We start from the raw sequence: 23,752 nt of genomic DNA, 5'->3' as shown, positions 1-23,752 counted from the left end.
GGAGAAGCAGAAGGCGGAGAAGGGAATGCGTGAGAGAGATCGATCGATGGATCGATCGTCTTGTTTTTCATTTCGGCGGCTACCGGCGATGCAGGTGTCAAGAGGGAATGCGTTAACGGGCGCTATTAACGTGCGAGCTTTCGCGCGGCGCGGCGCGGTCGCGTTACGATATATTAAATCGCGAGTAATTTGTAGTTCTCGCGATCGCGAGAAAGTTCTCTTCTTAGCTCTCTCTCTCTCTCTCTCTCTCTCTCTCTCTCGCGCTGCCGCCTGCTTCGCACCTTCCGGAGAACCCCCAGATTGAACAGTAACGGATGACAATGAAACTTCAAAGTTGGATCGAAGCTTTTGAACTTTGACAGGAGAACATATGACCTCCTATCATCGGGGATGCAGTGTAGTCGAAGGTGAAGGATCGTCATGCCTCAAACTCCGTGAGATTTACTCCGTCGCTACGAAATTGCAAGTGCTACTGTTCTTGCGGGTGTTTGAAACATTCGAGAACTCGTTAGCCCGAATAAAAGTAATTAAACGAGTTATTGGAATTCCCCGAGCGACCGTAACCGCGATGGTTCCGCGCGGCGTGCCAGCGCTACCGGAAGATTGAGAACGAGAGAGAATAATTTCGGTGGATCGAAAGAATAAATAAGCAGCAATCTGTTCAACATATACACACACACACACACACACACACACACACACATGCGCGCGCGACACATAATTACAAGAATATTCTTCTGCAAAGAGGGGCGGCCGTGCGCCGCCGAGGTGGACGGAGAGAATTAATTTCATCTCATCTCGACATGTCAACACAGAGAGAAGGCGAGGGAAAAAATTTAATTATGTCACGCAGCAGCAAATAACTTCAAGCGGCATTAATTATAATCGCGTACGCGCGACGACAGCAAATGTATAAGAAATATAACGCCTCCGGGGCGCGCTTAATGCCTCCCTGAGTCGGCGACTCGCCGACGGAGGAAGGAAGCCTCTGGAGCTGGGGAGCCTCTCTCTCTCTCTCTCTCTCTCTCTCTCCCTCTCTCCCTCTCTCCCGATCCCGAGGCGAAAATCTCGAAATCTTTGACGCTAGTCCGAGAAATCCTTAAGAACCTTATTCCCCTTTTATTTTCCTCCGTAAATTGTCCGGCGGGCATCCTGGGAGAACCGTTGCCGGTGCGAACGCGTCTTTACGCCCCGGCTCGCGTAAAGGCGTCAAAACCCCGGTGTCTACGTGAGTGAATACACTTTTGAGTGCACACTCTCGTACCCGTCGACTCGCATGCTGAAGGGTCGAGCATCCCGGGTGAAAGAGTGACGAGGAGTAGTACTACTACGTCGCTGCGGAGAGAGGAAAGACTTTCCGTGAAAGAGAGAGAGAGAGAGAGAGCCCGGGTCGTCCGGGCACTTGAACCAAAGCCACCGCTCTGCACTCGCTCGCTCGCGAGGCGCGCGCGCGCGCGCGCGCGCTGGTCTCTACGACTACGGAAGTTTTAAGAAGCGCTTAGGCGGCCCAAACTCGTGCGAATCTTTGCCTTTCGCGCCGCTGCGGCTTCCGCAGCTTCCTCCCTACCACTCTCACGTCGCCGATATATAAAAGGATCTAGTCGCGCTCGCGCTAGCTTCCCCCTCGCGCCTCGCCGACGTATACATTGTTCTCTCGCGGCGCGACGGAGAATATCTCTTGATTGATCGTACACTGCGATCTTCTTATCTCGCCCGGTCCTGGCCGGTTTCTCTCCGTTTTCACGCGCGACGTGCGGATATTCCTCGACGCCCCCCGTGAATAACGACATAGACAGACGGACAGACAGACAGACAGACAGACATATATACGCCCGTCGGCCGCGCGCGGTCGCCGCGCGGCTAATCATTTCGTTGCAGTCGGCGAATTAATTATACGGCCGCCGACGTTTAACGAGCGGCCGATAATTAGAAACGGCGTTTCAGCCTTCCGCCGATACGGCCGCTAAACGGCTCGTTAAAACTCCCTGATTTTGCCCGTCCGTTATTTCGGCGCGTTACGTCGCGTTTCGCTTACGGCCCGATATAATCGCCCTTGCCACACTCGCACACACTCGCTGCGCTAGCGCGTCCTTCCCCTCCTTTTTTTCCCTCGCTGTGCGTGCGTGCGTGCGTGCGTGCGTGCGTGCGTGCGTGTGTGCGTGTTTTTTTTTTTTTTTTCAAGCTCGCGCGTCCGACGATTTAATTCTCCCGCTCGGGCTCCTCGTCCGGCCGAATGACGGGGTTAAAACACGCGAAATACTCACGAAAAACAGCGCGAGAACGAGGGGGTGCGCGGCGCGACACGTAGCGCGCAGCGCCGTCGACTGCCGTAATTACGAGCGCGATGCGAAAGCATCGCCGGCCATCGGACGTCGAATTCCGCTCATTCGGAAGCGTTCCTACACCGTTCGACGAGCGTGTCACGAGCTTTTTTTTCTGTTGATACTGCGAAACGTGACACCCGATAGAAACGTGACATGGGCGATCTACGGCCTCTCGATCGCGTCTCTTTCTCTTTGTCTCTCTCCCTCCCTCCCTCTCTCTCTCTCTCCCTATCTCTCTCTCTCTCTCTCTCTCTCTCTCTCTCTCTCTCTCTCTCTCTCTCTCTCTCTCTCTCTCGCAGCGCCGATTTACCCGTACGAGTCTCATTGTCGCTCTCGCAGCTGCACTTGTCCGCCCGCGCGCGTTTTCCTGCGCCGTTCGCACGGCAGATAGCCGCAAACGCAATAAAAGGCGTCGAGTGTTTACCGCACAGTTAAGTGGTACCATATTGTCGCACAGAGAGGGTCCTCGTCTTCGGTCCGACGATTGGATGCACGTGTCGATGTAAACACGATCGCGCGCAAACCTCGCTCGTGAAAAATGGAGGCTCGCCGCGGCCGGCAGTTTCCAATCAGCGATCGTTCGAATCAGTCGAGTCGGCTGCGGCGATGTTTTCCCGAATAATACGCGCGCGGCGTTAAATAGTCTTCTGTCTTTTCTCACGAGGTCCTGCTTGCGTGGGATCTCTCGAGTCAGCGGACGGCGGCGCGCAGTGAAACGAGTCATTCATTAATCAGCCGCGCGCGGCGGGCAGGAAGCCTGTTGCAACATGGTCTCCAATCAATTTCTTGCACGGCAAGGAGAAACCCGTTGCCCGGTATCCTCTCCTCCGGTTGAAGGACGGAAATTTCTCCAGAGGGAGAGAGAAAAATGTCTGGTTGAACGGTGCAATTTTCCGGTGAAATATGAACGATTCAGGGATCCCGATCCCGAAAATGCCGGAATTCCGTTCAAGTTGCCCGGAAATTTTGATAATTCAGACCGAATTCTGATAAATTCAGCCGCAATTTCTGTGTCATTCATATTTCAGCGGGAAATTGTTTCGTTCAGCCGTGATTCGTTCCGCTCCGTGCAGATGCGGCTCGCGCGAAAATGTACTCAACAGAGACGAGAGACTTCGCGACACGGGGGGGGGGGGGCAGGGAAGGGGGCCATCTAACGCATCTTCATCCGGTATACTTCAATTAAATTCGATTTTCGTTGTCGTAGCGCTTCGCTCCGACTTCGGCCGCTTTATTCGGCCGCTTTCCGATGAGAAGTTGCAAGTTACCGCGGCAGCATGTTAATATTTGAACTCGCTTTATTTCCCGCCATGTTAACGGTTCTTCTCGATCACACGTTCGTACTTTTCGTCACGATCTCGAGCTCACTTCTCCCGAGCTGTTTGCCTTGCCCGGCTTTCGACCGCCGACGACTATTCCGGCTCGTCGCAATAACCTCCGTCGAATAGCCCGGCCCGAATTGCGCGCGCGCGCGCGAATCCAGTCACTCGAAATTACCGGTTCGCTCCCTGCGGCATTTGCAAATTCTTGCTGCACACTCTTCGCGGTGAGCTGTCACGAGCAAGCGGATATACTCGAGCGCGCATAACAGGGCGTTCTAATAATTCTCTGCCTCCACCCTTTCAATTTCGCAGTCGATCCATAAATTCGCCCCTTCCCCCCGCCCCCTCCTCGAGGTGCGCACTTCGCGTACGCACCAGCCACGTGTGTAAAGGTCTTCTCATACGTTCCGACGCGATCCGACAGATACACCCCCGATGGCTCGGTATCGGCCGGGCCGACAGAAGAGGTGAGAGCGTCTATCGACGATGACGACGCGGAGTGGACGAGAGAAAACGGAGAGAGACGCCGCCGCCTCCCGGATGTGTGAATCGTGCGAGGGCGGCGACGCGAGCGTGAGTGTGCATCGACCTTAAAGAATCACACTCTCTAACGGGGCGGGGGAGAGGGTGTGAGCCGCCCCTTTCGGTATACGGCGCTAACGTGAAGCTGTAACGAGCGCACGACAAGGCCGCGCCGTAAAATCTTGGCGCGATGACAGCCGCCAGATGGAAATGCAATATCGTGGCCCGGCGGAACAAAGGCCGCGAGGTGGAACTCTTTCGCGAGTTAAGGCAGCGGCGCGTATTCTCTCGCGCGCTTCTTGTTTACGTGGACGCGCGATGTTCGCGTTAACGTCCGTGAGCGGGAAACGTTTTCCCCGCATATTACGGCTTCGTCGTCGGCGCGGATGGCTGGCGAGCGGGGCGGGGGGGAGGGCGAGGAAGCCGCGATATCTCCGCTACTCGGTGGTTACGGCATTCGTTGCGAGCACTAATCCTAACATGAATAAGTAATTAGACGCGAAGGCTTCCGTTCGTTATCCTTTTGTTACGGAGGTAAGAAATAGAGAGAAGATTGCGCGCCGGGGGCGAGGGCTTGAAGAGGAGGAGGGAGGGCAGCTGGGGGGTAAAATCTTGACGGCTCATTTAAGTTCGCGCGAGGGTCGCGCGGTGTATCGCGCTCGTGTTTTTATACATCGTGCGATTTTCGACGCGACAAGAAATCCGCGATTTCTCTGTCTCCCCCTCTCTCTCTGACTCTAACTATCTCTCTCTCTCTCTCTTTCTCTCTCTCTCTCTCTCTCTCTCTCTCTCTCTCTCTCTCTCTCTCTCTCTACCTCTCTGCCGTTTCGCGCGTAATGCTAAGATATACGCGCGATTAATATCATTTTTCCGGCTCGCGCGCGAGAATCACGTTGCTCACCACTCACAACTCTCGTGTAATATAAATGGCAACGCATATTTCGGCGAGCGTCGTCATCTTATATGCATGTAGCGCGATGTGTTTTCTACGAGCGGGATAGGCAAGGAGAGAGAGAGAGAGAGAGAGAGAGAGAGAGAGAGAGAGAGAGAGAGAGAGAGAGAGAGAGGAAAGGTAGAGGGCGAGGGGCAGATGAAGCTCGTCGTGACCTCCTGACAAGCGCGCGACGGCGGTCTCCCCCCTTCCCGTCGTCGTCGTCGTCGTCGTCGTGCGGAGAGCGTAAAAGCTTTACGCGGAACGGAAATTACGTTCGAACGTAGCCGGAAGCGCGGACGCCTTTCCGCGAATTTTGAATAACAAATCGTGGTCCGCTACCTAATTCGACGAGACTTTTGCTCCCTTCCTCTTTCTCTCTCTCTCTCTCTCTCTCTCTCTCTCCCCCTCTCTCTCTCACCCGGACGGCCGGTCGACCGACCGGATCCCCAGAGAGGACGGGGTCGCGCGGAATAACTACTTCGTTATTATGCTTTAATCTACCGGTGGCGGCGGCGGCGGCGGCGGCGTCTACTCGCGCGAATGAGAACTTCCGCGGTGAATATAACGCGAGGAATCTGCTCGGGATTAATTTCTATCGCGCGGCTCCGCCCCGCCCCGCGCGAGTGTCCTGCCGCTCTTCCGCGTCGTCGGTCGCGATACTTTTTCGTCGCGCCGAAGGAGACACAAGTAAGCGAGGCGATGAGTGTCACTCGATAGTCCCCATGTCGGTCGCCATGTTGATACGAGCATCGAGAAAGGGGAGAAAAATGAAAAAATAATATCGCCGGCAAGAATCCGCGAGCAGTCGTGAAGCGAGAAAAGGAACTAGCGCGTGCGGCGCGATCCTTTTTCCCTCCCATCAGCGGTCCTCCGCCGCTGCCTCCGGTCACCCTTTCTACCACGGCTACATCACCGCGAGCGCTTCGTGAGAGGGACCGGGTCGCTCTTTGGAATTACAAATTATGCAGCGGCAGTTCTTCAACGAGCCGGTTCTCCTCCGATGAGTTCCTCCGGAATTACAAATCGTACGTCCAAGCACTCGGCCCGGCTCTCTCTCTCTCTCTCTCTCTCTCTCTCTCTCTCTCTCTCTCTCTCTCTCTCTCTCTCTCTCTCTGTGTGTGCAGAGGGGGTCGCGAGGCACCGAGGTGCTGGAGGATATTGTTGGTTTAGGGAGCGCGGAGAGACTGAATGGGTCTGGCTTGGAACAAAGGGGCGAAAGGGATCAGATTCGGGCCGCCGTCGAACGGAGCGCCTCCGCTCCGTCGCGATCCGTCCACCCACGATCGAGCCGACCGACGAAGGTCCGACGGAGGCGGAAGATGGCTCATCAGAGTGTTTGCACGTCTACGGCGCTTACAAGGGGAGGCTGGTGTGTGCAAACACAATCCTGCGCAACGGGGCACGGCCCCTCGGTAGGGTGGTCGTTTTTCGAAAACGGCACGTGACACGGAAAATCGACGTTAACGAAATTCTACGATCGATCTGCCGCCGGGAGGGCGAGTCGCCCGCTCCGGCTGCCATTCCCGAGGCTCTCGAGCGGTCGAGGGTCCTGACCCGAGATGTTCGCCGGCGATAATCAGCGCGACGCTGAAGAGGCCGCAAACATCGGGACATTAGCATCGTGGAGAAGGAATAACACCGCGCGGCTGCTTAATGTGCGCGCGTGTGTGCTAATCCTTGTCTCTCCGAGGGTGCTCCGAGGGGTTTAACCCTCCAAGTCGGGCGTAGCTGCGACGACGAGAGGATTGCCGAAAGCAACGATATGTCGGCGCCCAATTTGTCTCTCCTCTTCACCTCTCTCCAGCACCCACTTTACCGGTGTGATACGTGAATCTAAAAAATTGCTCCCCTAATTGGCCGGCTGTGTTCGTGGTGACTTCCAAGTCTTTTGTGTTTGCTGAATAGACGTTTTTAAGCTACTTCGGGATAAATCAAGGTCAACAAGGTTCGGGCTATCTGACTTTTGGCTGGTTACATGAACATGAACAGCGAAAGAGAGAAAGGGCGACGAGATAGAGAGAGAGAGAGAGAGAGAGAAAGGGAGGGGGGGAGAGGAAGGGGAGGAGGCGGCAAAAAGGGTGCATTAATTTAAGCGCCCCCCTTGTTTTATCCGTGCGATACGGGCGCGTAGTCATATTTACTGATTCCAAAGCGACATCGAGTCCACTCGTTACGCCATTAATTTGCCCGAATGCCAGTGTCAAAGCTCGAGTGGCTCGTTTTCGAGAATTTACAGCGGTCAGATGGAACGTCGAAACTGCTCTCTCCGGCGAAGAATGAGAAATCCGTATTCTGGTATTGATCCATATACTTGCGGGAAAAGCGCGCGATAGGGGAGGCGGGGAGATCGCCGAGGGGCAGGGGGGGGGGAGAGGGCGTCTTTGACAAGAAAATTAAAAAGAAGGGAGCAGAAAGACGAGGGAAAGAAAAAAGCGGCAAACAGGGTCGCGGGAGGGGAGGGTGTAAGAATTCATCCCGTCGTCTCGCGGCGGAGCCCCGTTAACGGGGGATGCGCAGCCAATTTCGTAGACTTCAAACGAGCAGCAAGCTCGACGTAGCGTGAAATGTCGCGGGAGGGGGGAGCGGGTGGAGCGAAGAAAACGTCTCTACGCGCACGTGATATCGCACGCGTGTGCGTGCGGCACCTGTCGTGCGCGCCGAAACACAGCGATCTCCATTTACATTCATAACGAGACGGCCAACTGAATTTCTGCCTATGCCCGCCGTTGTTTCGCTTCTACATTTTAATTATTCAAACATACAAAATAATTACTTGTTTAATTAACGCTGCGAAAGGGACCGGAATTAAATAATGCAAATATTTTCGGGCGCGAGAGGGCCCGAACCGAGCGAGAGGGAAAGCTTCGACGAGCAATTCTTACGGAGGCTGGCTGAAAAGCTGCCGCCGTTGCGCGCATCGACCGGATGCGTCAGCCAAGGGCAAAAATTGCAGGGAATACAAACTGCACACGCAAGCGCGCGCGCGCGTGTGTGTATGTGTGTGTGTGTGTGTGTGTGTGTGTGTGTGTGTGTGTGTGTGTGTGTGCACGCACAGAGACGCGCGCACATCGGCTGCGCGGTTGCGCGGAATAATCCGAGAGCTAGCCAAAATTAGGCTACGAAATTGGTTCTCGCGCGAACAACGCGAACGGAGGCGAACAGCATGCTTGCGCGCGCGTTACAACGAGGTCCTCGATGTCGCGGGGAATTCTGCGGAAATGAACGAGTCGCTGGCGGATTTCGTGGGTACGAGTTTGCCGTGGAGAATCCGCTTTTGCCAGCGCAACGTCACGGGGAGTCACGTCGAAATTCCAGTACACGTAGCCCACGATGATCCCGGAATATTAATAGCGACGGCTGTGCGGCACCGCGTACTTTCGAATTACGTTGTCTAATATCACGTCGATACTTGCCGAGAGACCGGGGAATTTTAATTCGCCGAACTTCCGGACGCGGTATCAACGTCGCTGCTGCGCGTAAACCGACTTCGCCGACGCCCGCCGCGTCGTAAAGCAGATTACTCGCGTCGCGTCGGGCGCGAGTTGCCCGCTGCTGCTGCTGCTGCTGCTGATCATTTGAAGGATTCACGGTGAATCCACAATTCGTAAAGTCCATACGAAATACGCGAGGCCGCGTCTAAAGCGCAGCTTACAAATTGCAAACTTGCCCCGCTCGCTCTCGCCCCGCCAACTCTCGTCGACTCCGCCAACTTGGGATTAGACACGCGGCGGCCACGTTTAATGCAGAGATCTCTCTTCCTCTCCTCTCTCTCTCTCTCTCTCTCTCTCTCTCCCCCTCACTCACATCAATTGGTTCGACGTTTGCGCCGGCGTGCCCCGCGAGTTGCGGCCGAATGCCGCTCGCCGCCTATCCTTGCGAATTCTACAGGATTCTTTTCCGCCGCAAACATCCGGACGGGCCTGTAGCATAGTGAGGATGTCGGGAGCGTCTCGCGCGAGAATAGCCCGAATTTCCGCAGAGTTTCGGGTCAGGCCAAGAACGTCGTACCGTGAGTGTTTCGCGCTACGGATGCGAATGGTGTCTCTAATCCTGCGGATGGCGGCCGGACCGTGACACGATTCGTCGCGTCAACAATGCACGAGTGCGGTCACTCGCGATTCCGGCGTGCATTCGAGGCTCTTTCCGCCGCGGCCACGGCTCGTTCCGGCCTGACACTTTAGCTATGAATCCGTCGCGTACACTGCGTGCCCCGCCGCCGCCATCGCCATCGCCATCGCCATCGCCATCGCCGCCGCCGCCGCCGCCGCCGCCATCGCCGTCGGGAGCTTCGGCCGTGATAACACGAGCGAGCGCAATTTCCAAAAACGAGATCGATCGACGGCTCCTCGTTGCTCGTTTATTAATCGTTACCCTCTCGTACCGTTATTTCCCGCTCATCCGCAACGAGATCGTTCCTGGCCGGCGGCGCGTCGTAATGTTACGGGCGCGCATTTCGAATTTTTAATCATTCAATTGCAGATCGAACGCCGCCTCAAAAACGGAAATGGCATTACGCTTGCGTGCGCGCCGAATGGATGGGGTTTTGTATATTTTGCCCGAGCGAGACTAAAAGCGCGTCGTCGCGCGCGCAGCGCGCCGAGGAGTCGCAGAAAAATAACATTTTCGACCGGAGATTGAAAATATGGGGGAGAATGGGGTAGAGAGAGAGAGAGAGATAGAGCGCGCGAAAGAGAGAAGAGAGTGAGAGCAGCGGGCGGGAGGGAAGAGGGTGAAAACGAGTTCAATGCGCTTGCGTTCGAGCTTGTTCGAGGAGTCTTTCTTTCTTTCTTTCTTTCTTTCTTTCTTTCTTTCTTTCTTTCACGCCACCAACTCCGCCAAAAGAGAAACACTCCTCCGCTACAAAACGACCATGTCGGCACCACGGCTTCGCGTCGTAGAATTGTCTATTGACTTCGCGGCGAGAGATACCTCGCGGCCAAGCGATGATGAAACGCGCGAACGGGCACGAGGGCCGAACGCGCCGGGGCAAGTGTGTGTATCGCATCAATATCATATCACAATCCAACCTCGATATCACGTCGTTATCGACAGGAGGAAGAACGGTATCGAATTCATATTATTTCGCCAGCGCGGTAACGCGAAACGCTGCGCGAAGCCTGATGAATCAAATTAATGGTGAGAATAATGCGCGCGCTCGCGCGTTGCTCTATTGATGCGCTCGCGAATTAATTCCATTAGCAAGAATTAATAACGAGCATCGCTCGTTATCAAACGTAACCCTTGACGTCCGCGCGTCGCGGATCCGCGATGAAAGCCCGGTTTAGCGATTACAATCGCGCGTCTTGACGGCTACCGCGCGCTCGATGATTAGAGCAATTATCCTCGTTACCATTCCGCACACATCGAAAAACCACCCCAGAGCGGGCGGAGGGAGAGGGGGGAGGGGCAGACAGGCCAATTGAAAGTCTCGACGACAAGAGCCCGGGCGCATACGCGCGCGTAGACGTGCGTGAAACGAATGCGTACTCTCTGCCAAGATCCTCCTTCACGCACGGCAGCCCGACGAGGTGATTATGCTCCAGTGCCAACTGGATACCGTGCCAGGATCAGGGAAATGCCTCTGAAGACGACGACGACGACGACGACGACGACGACGACGACGAGGAGGAGGAGGAAGAGGAGGAGAAAGAGGAGAACGAGGAGAACGAGCGAGAGAAGGAGGAGGAGGAGGAGGAGAAAGCAGAAGAAGGCGACAGAGGGTTGCGGATGGAAGGGGCGAAGAAATCGTCAGGACATAAGTAGGGAATTACGCGTGCCGGGCGTGAGTTACGGGCGACGATCGATCCCGAAATATATACGCCTGTATAAAGGTAAGGCCCTCGAGACGGCGAATCGAGGAGCAGATTTATCGCTCGCATCCGGCCGGATATCGTCGAAAATAAAGAGCTCGCGCTTTGCCACCCGCATGGCACCGCTGCTCTTGGGGAAACTCACGAGTTGCGTCGCCAATTGTTTGTGACGCGTCCCCTCCTCGCCCGCACGCCCGGAAGCCAAGCGCGACGCGGAAAACTGCTTGCGCGTGGGGCCGCGGATTGTCTTAATCGACATTGTGTGCATCTCCCTGGCGGTGGTGAAGCAGTCGCGAGTGATTTGCGAGTGGTCTCGCAATATCGAGGCCGCTCGTGCGGCCGGGAAATGTACTCTGCCGAAATTCCTCACTTTCGGGCTCAATTGGGAGAGAGAGAGAGAGAGAGGGGGGGGAGAGAGTCCTCGCCGCGTTTTAAATGACTTTGGAAACGATAATATATTGTATTTGTATTCGGACGGAGGTTCAGCTCGAAATGTTCTCGCACGCGGGACGCGCTTGAATAGCTCGCGCGCTATTATAGGCAGGAATAAAGGACCGAGCGGAGATTTCATTCGATGACCCAAGTTTTTCCCGACAGCTGTGCATATATATTCTCTTTTCCCGCGGAGAAACGAAACGGTCGCGAATGGAACTTTCTCAAATTACCGCGTATAAACATTCGAGCGTTATAATTCGTCGAGGTTTTATTTAAATCCAAGCGAAAAATTGGTCGGAATAAATCACGACAGATTAATATTTCAGACGGGGAATATGATCGACGTGATATCATATTTTTAACTTCTGTGTAGATACACCGGCAAACAAATTACTGCAAATACGGATTTCACGCGTAATGCATTTCAGGATTAATTCTGGCGTGTAGGTTAAATCCGCTAAAAATGCGATTGTAGCCGTTTATAACGCTCTCAATTAAGCCGCGCGAAATCTTTCTCGTCGACGTCATCGGCGGCCGCGTGTTATCATATCCCGGAAAACTCGGGTTTTATTATTCGTACGCGCGCAATGGAATAAGGGTGTGGTTTCCCGCGTCGCGGAAAAGGAACCTTGCGGGTCTGATAAACAACGAGAGACGAGAGGATCGCCGATAAATAAACATTAGAGTCTCCGCGGAAAGGCAATCTTACGCGGCGATCGCCGCCGCGATGTCTCGCTTATCAGTTTTCCAGCAGCGTGTCAGTTGCGATAGTCGAGAATCGAAACTGCACGAGTAGTGCACGAAGTAGTAGTTTCGCACGGCGCGAGATATAGCTATAAATACCGTTATCATGTTGCCTTCCCGCGTTTCCATCGAGAAAGCTTCGAGCGATGCCCGTGACACATCTCTCGCGCGCGCTCTCTCTCTCTCTCTCTCTCTCTCTCTCTCTCTCTCTCTCTCTCTCTCTCTCTCTCTCTCTCTCTCTCTCTCTCTCCGGTGTAACGCATCGCGCGCGGCATTGTACGTTCCGCCGTTTATTGGTATAATTATACGCCTGCCAAACACCGGCAAATTCCGACGTGCCGAAATTTTGTAACGCGCGCAACTTTAGCCGGCAAACTGATTCCGGCCTCCGCATTTACGGAAGTTGGACGCGCGGACGCGCGCGCGCGCGGTAATTGCGTATTGTTTTATTAAATTAACGCACCAACTGTCGCGTCAAATTGGTCTCCTTCGACGTGCCTACTAGTTCCGTGGCTGTTAATTAACGGGAAAAAACGTGCCGGGGCAAAAGGAGACACGCGTGTCGATAACAATGTCGCACGGCCGATCGACTCGCGACGCAAACAATTTATATCGGCCGAGCGCGCAAGTTTCGACGACTTTCTCTCCAAGACCGACTCGCTCTCGTGACGGCGCTTGCAAATATCAACGGAGAATTAAAAGCAGTGGCGATTACTCGGCCGAGTGAATAAGCAGTTTTCGATCGAATCGCTTGGTCCCTCCCCCCTCCCCCTCCGACAGAATCCGCCACAAAAGTCTTGCCCTCGCGCGATTTGAATGAGATCGCTCGAGTCACATTTTTCCACCGGTCGGCACGCGATCGCGTCTCGGCTATACATATGTACACTGAGAGAAAAATATATGATATTTGGAACTATAATGATATAGTAACTAAATTATAGTCCGAAATATCATATTTATAGTAAGTATTACCATAATATCGGTAATAATTACGACGTAGGCATAGTATAACCAACCATATAATATTTTTACGAAGAATTATAGTAAGTTAAACTAAAATTATTGTATGTATACAAATATAAAATGGTAGGTAAAGTAACCGTTTTATATAGTCGATATTACCAGAATATTTGCTAAATCATGACAGATGTAACTATTAGAGATGTGCGAACTATTCGAATTCGAATCGAATCGAGTCGAATTACATTAGATTCGATTCGATTCGAATCTGAATCCCTATGATTCGAATCCGAATAATTCGAAAATTTCGAATCGAAGATTCAATTACGAATCAAATATACTAGCGTGCATTATATTTGCATGCATCAAGTACAAAACGAGACATCTGGGCCTGTATGTTTGAGCCCTTAACTTGTAATTAACTTAACTTATAATTAATAACTTAATTATAAATTACTTTAAATATTTAAATATATATTTTACTTTAAAATGATATTACAATATCAATATCCCCTTTCATATTAAAACCTTCCATCATTATGTGCATGTTTAATAGTCATGTTAAATTTTCTAATGATTCGATTCGATTCGAATTCGAATGAAATTTCATAGATTCGATCCGATTCGAATTCGAATTAAAAAAATGCGATTCGATTCGATTCGATTCGACATAAAAATTCTTGATTCGCACATCTCTAGTAACTATATGAATATTAAATCTCACTATATTTGTGAACGAGAAATTACCATATATATGGTAAAAGTAACTAAACAATTATTTAAGACAATCATTGACTATATATTTGTATTTATTCTACTATATTTTGCAGGTTCCACGAGCTACAAAAATATGCTTGACGCCCGAATAAACTATAAAATATAGTGAGATTATAGTTAGTTCAACTATAATTTTCTATCAGTGTATAAACCTCGTCCAAGGCGTGCCTTCAGGACCGCCTTCAGGATCGCGGGTCAGCGCGGAAAATCGACGATCTGGTCGCGCGCGGGCCGCTCATAATCTCGCATAACCCGAGACGGCGCGCGTCCGAGCGAGAACGGCGAACGCGCGGAATCGAAGATACAGCGACCGTCTCTGATTACGATCGCGTTAGAAATATAGCGTTTCGCCGTTCGCGGACAACTCGATCCTCTTTTCACACCCTCTGCTCCCTCCTCGACACCCGGCTCTCTCTCTCTCTCTCTCTCTCTCTCTCTTTTTTCCACCCTCCCCCTCCCCCCCGCTGCTGCCGCCGCCGCTCCGGGAGCATCGATTCATACGACGGCGCCGGCTTGGAAATGCATCGGCGGCCCGCTATAGTTTCGCATCCACGCGTTGTCACGCCAGATGCAATGTGCACACGCGATGCAGAAACGCGCGGCAGCCGTAACATTGTTCGCCTCGACGTGGACTCCGTCGCGCCGGTGCGACGGCCGACAAAGGAATTAATCGAATTACATCGATGGCAGAAAAAGTATCGGCTTCTGAAACGGGACGCGCGCGCGAGAGGTGCGAAAATGTAATCGCACGGAAATAAATCCTAGTCTACGCTCATCTGCCGTTTCCTGTCGCGTCCCATCGGATACCCTGAATGGCCGCCGTCAATTGTTTATCGCGCGCGGGAACAATAGCGAAATATATTATTCAGCGGCGCGCAGCAGAGAGAGAGAGAGAGAGAGAGAGAGAGAGAGAGAGAGAGAGAGAGAGAGCGGATGCACTTTCGCGCGTGTGTTTTAACTCGGAATCTATCGGTCTCCGCTAGTTTCGCCAGCGGCTCTGCTTGCTACAGTTCTGTGTTCATCGAACAGCTCTTCGTTCTTTCTTTCACCTCGCTCCTTCGATACGACTCGAAGCGAGAGACCGGAACCGATGCATTTTGATTAGAAACTATTTTCACGCTCGCGTTCGCGAGCGACGAGAGTGCGCGCGTCCGACACGCTCGAGCTTCACGTACGAGGAAATGTGTCGTCGTCGTGTCGAGTGTGTTCTCTCTCGACGAGGGCAAAGTCTTGATCATTGATCTAGCTGTTTCTTTTATATTTGCCCGGGATAGAGCGCACGGAAGCGTGCGCGATGAAATCCGCCGGGGAATGTTATACCAAACGCGGTCTCGCTGGAAATTGTGTTTCGCTGTTTGTTCCTCTGTCCGTTTGGGAGCTGACATTAATTTAACCTCGTACGAAGTGTGTCTAAAAAGTTTCGCCAACGCGAGCGCGGAACAAAGACGGATGACGTTTGCAGAACTGAATTCTTACCTCGCGCTGCCGCTGTAACATTACGCGCCGCGCGCGCGCGCGCGCGCGCGATACTTGGGCGAGAGAAATAATACGAGTGTCAAATAAAAGCGCCTTAGCGTTGCCGACAAATATTGGATCGTATCAGGCGACTCGCGACTCGCGCGCGCGCGCCCCTTGAAATGATTCCGCGATTTTCCCTCTCTACGTTTATTTGCACATCGCGCGCCACGGCGGGAGCCGCAATCGCGTCCATATTTTACCCCGCGAGACAACGCGAGTCACTTCCCCCCTCCTTCCCTCCCTACCCCCTCCGCCCACCCTGTATTTAAGGGATCTACATATCTCGAGTTCTCCAGGCTTTTCCACGATACCATGCCGGAGTTGAAGCTTTCGCTAATTTCTGCGGTCTATCGAGCTCTGCAATTACATGAACTTGACACTGGGGCTTTTCTACCGCGCGACGAACCGTCTCTCTCGTCGAAATATCCATGGAAAACGAGAGAGAGAGAGAGAGAGAGGGGGGGGGGAGGGAGAGGGAGAGAAAGAGAGAAAACTGAAAATGGGGCGACGGGGTCGGGAGTTGTGAGTCTCGAGGTACACCAGACGACAATGGTCTCCCAGTGAGAACTGGCAATTTCTCAGTTCGGCGAACGGCCGTGGAAAATTGAGGAACTATTTTCACGCGCGGTACGTCAGCCCCATCGTGCAGCAATGGTAGCACAATGCACCCCCGTCCAATACGCCCCGGCCATACACGGTGTACCGGCGCGATAGCCTTGCTCACCGCTATCGGCGAAGCGTTTCGTCGCGACGATTTTTTTCTTGCACCGAGTGAAATATATAGCCTCGATACTCGAGCCGCCGAATATACGGGAATTTAATGGTTTTCGCAGAAAGAGAGAGAGAGAGAGAGAGAGAGCGAGAGAGCGAGAGAGTGAAAAGTAATTTTCCGCCGGACTGTACAGACGGCGCACTCGGGAGACGCCCCGAAGGATACCCGCCCCGCGTTTGCACTAAATAACTTCGCGGCACAGCTCGTCGCCCAGGTGAGAGTCGGCGAGAGTTCAATTTTGATGCTACGAACGAAAGAGAAAGAGAGAGAGAGAGGGAGACGCGCCTGCTCAGGCGAAACGAGCAGGAAAGGGACGTATGAAAAATCACCGTACGGTGACTTTTGCGAAATGATGTCTGGTGAGAGAATCGAAGAACAAACGCGGTCGATACTCGGCCCCGAAATGTGAATCTAGCAACTTGTTGCGAGTTTTCGGCCGAAGCATTGTTAACACGTTGAATGTCGCGGCGAGTTAGCCGCGATTTCATTAACGCGCACGTATGAGATGTAATTAATCACACCTGGAAGATTAATCGTACGATCGATAGATGAGACGAGCCGGCGGATAAGTGCATCTCGCGTTGCATTTATCTATCGTGCAAATTTAACCGATCGATCGAGCTTTCGTAGCTTCGATCGGCGCGGCGATCTGTTGAGGGATGGCCGACGGGACGTCTCGTGTTGCTCGTTTCTCGAATCTCCCGAACCTTTGAAATAATCTTCCATCGGACTTCTCCTGGCCTCGTAAATTTCACGCGGTAGAAACTCGGACTGGGAACTTTGCGCTTACGGGAAAAATGAGCGTGTCGACGCGACTCTCTCGGTCGGCTCGCCGTCGGTCAAACTACTCTTTTAACGCGTCAAATAGCAATCCCCGCAGATTTTTTCGAATTGTACTGCATTGTGCTACGTTTATGCCGTATTGTGTCGCGATCCGCAACTCTGTAACTCAAAGCGTAACTCTGTAACTGAAGAAAATTAAGAAAAACTAAAGTTTTGATAGTCCCGCACTTTTTGCGTTTTCCTTCATTGCGCCGTATTGTTATGCTATGTTTGTGCTGGTTTGTGCCGCAAACGCGGAGGCCGATAATTTCAATATACATTTGAGAAAAAAAAATTAAAACGAAAATTCGCCAGCCTCCCGCTTTTGTCCGAATGAACGCAGCAATTTTTGTTTGCGAATTTCTACTAATTTGTGTTGCGTTGTGTCGTTTGAAGAATGCAAAACCAGCCATCCGAGGACATTTTGCAATTAGAAAAAGTTGTCGGAGTTGTTGGACTTGACTAGTATAATCCGGCACAACTTTCGAAATTCCGAAAATATGAAAAATCTCTTTTGCAATTTTTGCAAACTTTTTTTACAATCTGAGTAGTTTTCGGCACATCTCTAAGTGGTTTCTTATTGTACTCGATTAGCAGCAATTCAGCACAACTTGCAGACTTGCGATAAATGCATTGTAGAAAAAGTTATGTGTTAATTTGTATTTCAACTTTAACATTTTTTTTCTACTGAACGAAAGGAGATATCTAGTTTCTTTAAACGGCACAAATTAGTAGAAATTCACAAACAAAAATTGCATTCATTCGGACAAAAGCGAGCGGCTGGCAAATTTTCGTTTTTATTATTTTTTTTTCAAATGTTATTGAAGCTATCGGCCTCGCGGCCTTGCGGCACAAATCAGCACGAAGAAGGAAAACTCAGAATTCGAAAAGTGCGGGGCTAAAATAATAATAACAAAAATTTAGTTTTTCTTAATTTTCTTGAGTATGCTCTTGAGTTGCGGATTGCGGCACAATACGGCACGAACGTGGCACAATGCGGCACAATTCGAAAAAATTCGAAAAATGCGGGGCCAACTTGACGCACGTCGGCGCGCTAGCTGAAACGCGTTTCGATTCGTCGAACGTCGAATAACGCATCGGGCGACTTTTCGAGCAGGATCGCTCACTTCATTCGCCTCGCGCGAGACGATTTTACTCTTAGCAGCGTGCGGCGTAAAGATCTCCAGAAAAGGCTCCTCCCCCCACTCTCGTCAGCAATCCGCCGCATTTTTATGGCTTTAATATTCAGCACCGCTCGCGAACACATGATCATCCGTGTAGCAATCAGTGTCTTGGATATCAGTTTGTGTGCTCGCTAACTAATCTCATTAGCCGCTCAATCAGCTTATCGATTTATCATTGTTTCCCAACACATTACACACGTTACGAGAGAGAGAGAGAGAGAGAGAGAGAGAGAGAGAGAGAGAGAGAGAGTGCAGCGACTATCAGTCGCGAGTCAAGTGGCCCGCTTGTCCGCGAAAAGAGATAAACTGCATATATTCGCGGCGACGCGGGCTCGACTGGGACAAAAAGGTTGCACTTTGCGCAACACACACACACACACACACAGGCGCCTCTGTCGTGTCACGAATAACTTACCGGCGTTTCGCGTTTGCGCCCTCCTTGAACGTGTCGCGGGGCCGCCGTCAGAGCGGTCTTGTCCGACGGCGGACGGGGTACGCGCGTCAAAGCGAAAATCGGCAAGACGTGCAGCAAAGGGGCGAGGGCAGGTCGCGTCGGTGGAGAGAGCTTAGCCGGAGGAGGACGGTCCCATCCCTCTTTTTCAGGGGCGCCGCAGTACGCCAGGGCTGTTTAGCCGGTATGTCGCTGCCCTGCGGGGCCGGTAAATACACGCACCGGCGCATATTTCGCGGAAACGCTTCGGCGCTTTCGTGCGTTGCCGACGAGCGCGCGCGCCTGTGTGCGTGTGTACGTGCATGTGTGTGTACGTACATTAACGAACGATACCATCGCCATGTAATATTTGCTCCGGGCTTTCTCGTTTCCCTATTATCGCCGTTAAAGCCAGACGACGCGACGGGGCATGTCGTTCTCGATCGCTTCAACGATTGTGATTTGCGCCGCTGCCGCCGCCGCCGCTGCCGCTGCCGCCGATTGTTACGCGCACGTAGCCGACTATCTGCTTATCTGTTGTTTTCCTGCACGATAGTCCGCAAACTAATTCCGGCAAAGTGGATGGCAGTACGACGCGACGCGCGACGCTTCCTCTCATCGATCCATCCGCCGGCGTGACGCTTAATTTTCTCCCAGTGTATTTATCGAATCCACCTACTACCAACCTACTACGCGCTCGCGTCCTCTAACGAATTAATAGCGCGAGCGCGACATAAATTTTCGACGACACCCGGCTGCGCGCGCGCGCGTTATAGCGCGCAGGTAAATGAGAAGAGAGCGCGGCGGCGGACGCAGGTATAGCGACGAGCGGCGCGAAAGCGAAAGGGATGGCGCAGAGAACGGTTTCGTTCCGCTGAAATTATGTCCTTCCGCCGTGCGGAATCTTGCCACCTCGGGATCCAGGCGCGATTTAATTAAGATACGAACAATCCGGGACGAAGGAGGCCGCCGGCACGCCCGATGGAAATATCGGAAAATATGAGGATCGTGCCGGCGTCGCCTTCGTCACCGTCTGCACTTTTCCAACGCCGGTTACCGCCACCGCATAATAATAACGGACATTCTCAGGATCGCGACGGGAATACCGGGTCGATAATTAAGCGGCGGCGGCGGCGGCGGCGACGGCGACGGCGACAACAACGACGCTTACTGTATAAACGCGGAGGAAGAAAGATCTGCGATCGCGCGTTGCGCGCGCTGCAAAGCTGAGGGCTCTCGCGATAATCACGCTCGATCGTGATTACGTCCAGCTCCCCGAGATAATCGTCCCAATTAACCGCAATTGTCCTGATTCGGCGGCGATCGCACCCGATGGTCGCACCCTTGACAAATCGATTCACGCGCGGCTCTCCGTGTTCGTCCTAAACGCGTTACTTTTACTGGAAATATTCGCGCACTGTCGCACTGCCGTAACAAGCGAATTTCCGAGCGAAATTAAAAGCCACGGTGACAATATTGTAATCGCAAAGCATATCGCTTGGCAACGGCGCGACGAAACTTTGAACAGTCGCGGCGCCTTCAAAGTTGATATTAATAGCCGACAATTACAATAATGTAACACACGTTTGCCGGATCCGTACAGAGTTACTCTGAAACTCGTTCGGAACTAAATTGTCGCAAAGTCACCGAGCGGCCGTTCCCAAGTCGGTGATTTTCCAGAAGACACGGATCTTGCCGCGAATTCGAAGAATATAACGCAGTAAAGTCCCAAATGTCCGGCACCCCGACAAGATCAACCCAGCGCACCCAAGACGTATGTTCTTAATTTCCCCGTTCTTTTCGCGATGAGATTTTTCACTCGCTAATTGGGACACTCGCGCGCGAAGGTGAGCCAAGCGCGCAGGAGCTCGCCGAGCGCGGCACAGAGGAACAAACGCGGGCGAACAAGCGTATTAATTTTACGACGGCCGAGAATATCTTCGCCCTGGCCTAATGCTCAGCGTTTTTACGATTTGTTGTTTCAGTCGGCGCGATGTACGTGTGTATGCTGTACGCCATTCTCTTCCTCAAGTTATGGTCCTACGTGCAGGTGAACATGTGGTGTCGCTTGAGCATTCGAGCGAACGCGGCGCAGGGCAGAATAAGACGTCGCTCTTTGTCTTACAATAATCTTCGCTGTAAGTACTCACTGATGCATATATGTACACATCTCTCTCTCTCTCTCTCTCTCTCTCTCTCTCTCTCTCTCTTCCTCTTCCTTTCTTCGCTCTCTTTCTCTCTTTGTCGCGGTGCTCAACTCTTTGCTGCACGTTTTCTCTGGTGAATAATTTCTGGTGAAACTTGTTACTCGGGGGTTTTTAGAGTCGCTGAATACAAATCCGGTGTGAGAAACGAAATTCCAATATGACGGGCGAAATTTTTTATTACGTTATTATTTAAAATTTCGTGTAAACGAATTTACTCTGTAGAAACGGCAGTTTTGTTCAGTATATGCTTCTTAATAACAGATCACTTTTTTGAAATGACTCTAAAAATTGACGTATCAGTTGGATGGAGGAAGATTTTAGTAGTTGAACAATGCGAAATATGCCACAGAAATACGTGAAAAATTTAAATTGTTGGAAAAACAAGCTTGGATGATAGGCGGCACGCTCTATAGGGAGGACCACTTTGCAGCGAGAGGTTAAGTCGCCGCGCGATATTAACGCGCTCGCGCTGTATATGTATTATATCCGCGACACGATAAATAAGCGGCGCGATATATTTAACGCGCGTGCACACGACGCAGCGTACGCAATCTCATTTTCGTCATCGGGGGATGACGAAGGGGTCCGGCCAGAGTGACGAAAGCAAAACACACGGGAAGCATGGCGGAGAAAAAACCGACCGACCGACCGACCCACCGTCGCGCACCATTTATCTCACGCGTATTATCCGCACGCGAACCGCGCGCGCGCGCGGCGAATCTATTCAAAGACTAATGGCCGCTCACGAGAAGCTCCGATTCTCGCAGGAGTGACCCTTCACGAGTTGCCGGTCGCGCCTCCCTTTTCGCGGTTTTTACGACACTGCACGCGTAATGCTTGACGGATCCGCTCGGTCACGTCTTCAGATCTTCGCCGTTATGAGCGGCGACGCGCGCACTCGCCCGCAGACAATGCACATGTCCAGGTAGCGCGCAAACACGTCCTACGAATCGGTAATCGACTGCGTCCGCGGTATTTGCTCGCTCCTGAAGGCGCGCGTGTACAGCGTCGCGGTGCACCGCATGTGTGCGGTCCGTCTACCTGCACATATGCGCGTGCAGCGGGGCGGAGAGGGAACGGGAGAGGGAAGGGTGGTTTGAGGGCAGGGGCTAGGAAAGGGAAATGATTTCCACCCAATTTAAGCTGACGATCGGGGTCCGCGTGTGTTTCCGGTGTCGGACGCATCGCGGTATATCGATTATTCAGACCTGACCGGCAAAGTCAAATTATACGAACGGCCTTTCCCTCCGATAAACTCACCACCGCGCGCGCGAAGTATTAACCCTTCCTAGGGGAGGGCGGAGAGGCCGCCACCGCCGCCCCCGTAGGCGACAGTAAAGCGCCCGGCCGGTGCGTTTGCACTTTTAATCGTGATTGCGCAAACGATCGATCTGCCTTGATCGATCGTTTGCGCAACTTGATTGGCGCGTGTGGCGAATGGATTTGGATCGCGTTCAGGGGGCGATGCGCGCTGATTCATGCGACGTGTTCGCGCGGAAGAGGAAAGACGGGAGGAGGATTTACGTCGAGAATAAATATAATTAGATCGCTCGAGACGAGGGTGAGAGTCAATGGTGGCTGAAAATGCTGAGCCGGGCTTCTTGCGCGGCGGATCGTCCCTCCGCCGGTCTCTGCAATTTGAATCACATTAGATTCGCGGAGAAATTCATAAAAGGTCGTTCGTTAGAGGCGTTTTTTTCTTTCTTTTTTTAGAGAGATGGGGGCGCAGGGAGGGGGCGCGGCAGCGCTTTGTAGAGCTGCACCGCGAATGCCGTTCCATCGGCAAAAATACGAACGCGATAAGCAAAATGTTCACGCTTCATCGAAGCGAAAATTTCCTCGTGGACGCGCAATTTCCAACTTTCCCCTAAATTCGGCGCCCGCCGGCGTCCAGAATTTTCGCGGCGTATCGCACCGAAAATTAAGATAGATACTCCCGCCCGATAACGGCCGCGACATGGCGGCTCACGCGCGCTCGCGCGTTTGCCCGACTTTGCGTTTCGTTCGCAGTTAATTAGGCCGCTGTACGTCCGACCGACCGACCGATCCGCGTCCGTCGTCGCCTCGCCGTTCTGCTGCCGGAGAGCGTCCTAATTACGGCGCAAAAAGTGACGTGGTTCGACATAATTATCGAGTGCCCGGACGCTCTCTCGCGACGCCTCCTCCTCCTCCTCCCACGGCTTCGTCGCCCCGTCTCATTCGCGAGTCGACGCGAAAGCGGGCGCCGATCGATCGATAGACAAATGCAATCGACAAAAGCCCACCTCGGGACTCCGTTATTACGACCACGAGCTCGTGTAATCTAGCGCGCGCACAGACGCCGTGTAATTTTCGCCCTTTCTACCTAGCCCGGACTCCCGTGGCACGTCGTATTATTACGTACCGCGTAATGACGACGTGGAGCCAGCCACGGGACCTGTAACGTAGCCACGTGTACGCGCCGCGCGCGCGATCCTGCTGGGCCGAGGCGCGCGCGGCCCTTTGCGTTCTCCTTCGTCACGGCTCGATCGATCAGGCGAAAAATGAAGCTCCGTAGTTGGCTCGCAGGGAAGCCCGCAGACGGCCAGCAGACCGTCGGAAAGAAAACGGCCGTCTCTCTGGCTCTCCGTCTACGCGCCTAGACGTACACGCGTAGACTCCAGGCACATTCGTGTTTGTGTGTGTGCGTCTTTGTCGCCGAATAATTCGATAATCGCGGCGGTGAGCCCTTCGTTAGAAAATCAGGGCATGATTGCGGCAATTTGGAAACTCCGAAATGAATGGGGAGATGAACAAGGTAAATTGGCGCGTCAAGTATGACGATCAGAGACGTGGAGGAGTAAGTGCCGGGATCTCACGGCCGGGGGAATTAAGTAGCCGTAGAGTAAGCTGGAATAAATGGGAGGGAATCAACGAGCGAGTACTTAATTTCAAGCGAGAGTGGATGTTGAAGTTTCCTTAGGCCCGTGTCGTGACAAAGACGCCGGGCAATTTACGAGTCTGCAGGATTGC

At 52.7% G+C, this 23,752-nt stretch overlaps 1 protein-coding gene across 1 annotated transcript in view; it reads left to right on the top strand.

Moving 5' to 3' along the window:
- The window catches only part of mdy (diacylglycerol O-acyltransferase), a 105,826-nt gene that overhangs the window by 50,091 nt on the left and 31,983 nt on the right, over positions 1 to 23,752 (top strand). Inside the window, exon 6 of the mRNA XM_011139615.3 lies at positions 20,540 to 20,692. Within this exon, the coding sequence (XP_011137917.1) occupies positions 20,540 to 20,692 (153 nt within the window). The remainder of the gene's footprint in view (positions 1 to 20,539; positions 20,693 to 23,752) is intronic.

The sequence above is a fragment of the Harpegnathos saltator genome, unplaced genomic scaffold, assembly GCF_003227715.2.
Source record: "Harpegnathos saltator strain DR-91 unplaced genomic scaffold, Hsal_v8.6 scaffold555, whole genome shotgun sequence".
NCBI lineage: Eukaryota > Metazoa > Arthropoda > Insecta > Hymenoptera > Formicidae > Harpegnathos > Harpegnathos saltator.
Note: the sequence above shows the minus strand (reverse complement) of the source record. Positions and strands in the feature narration are given on the sequence as shown.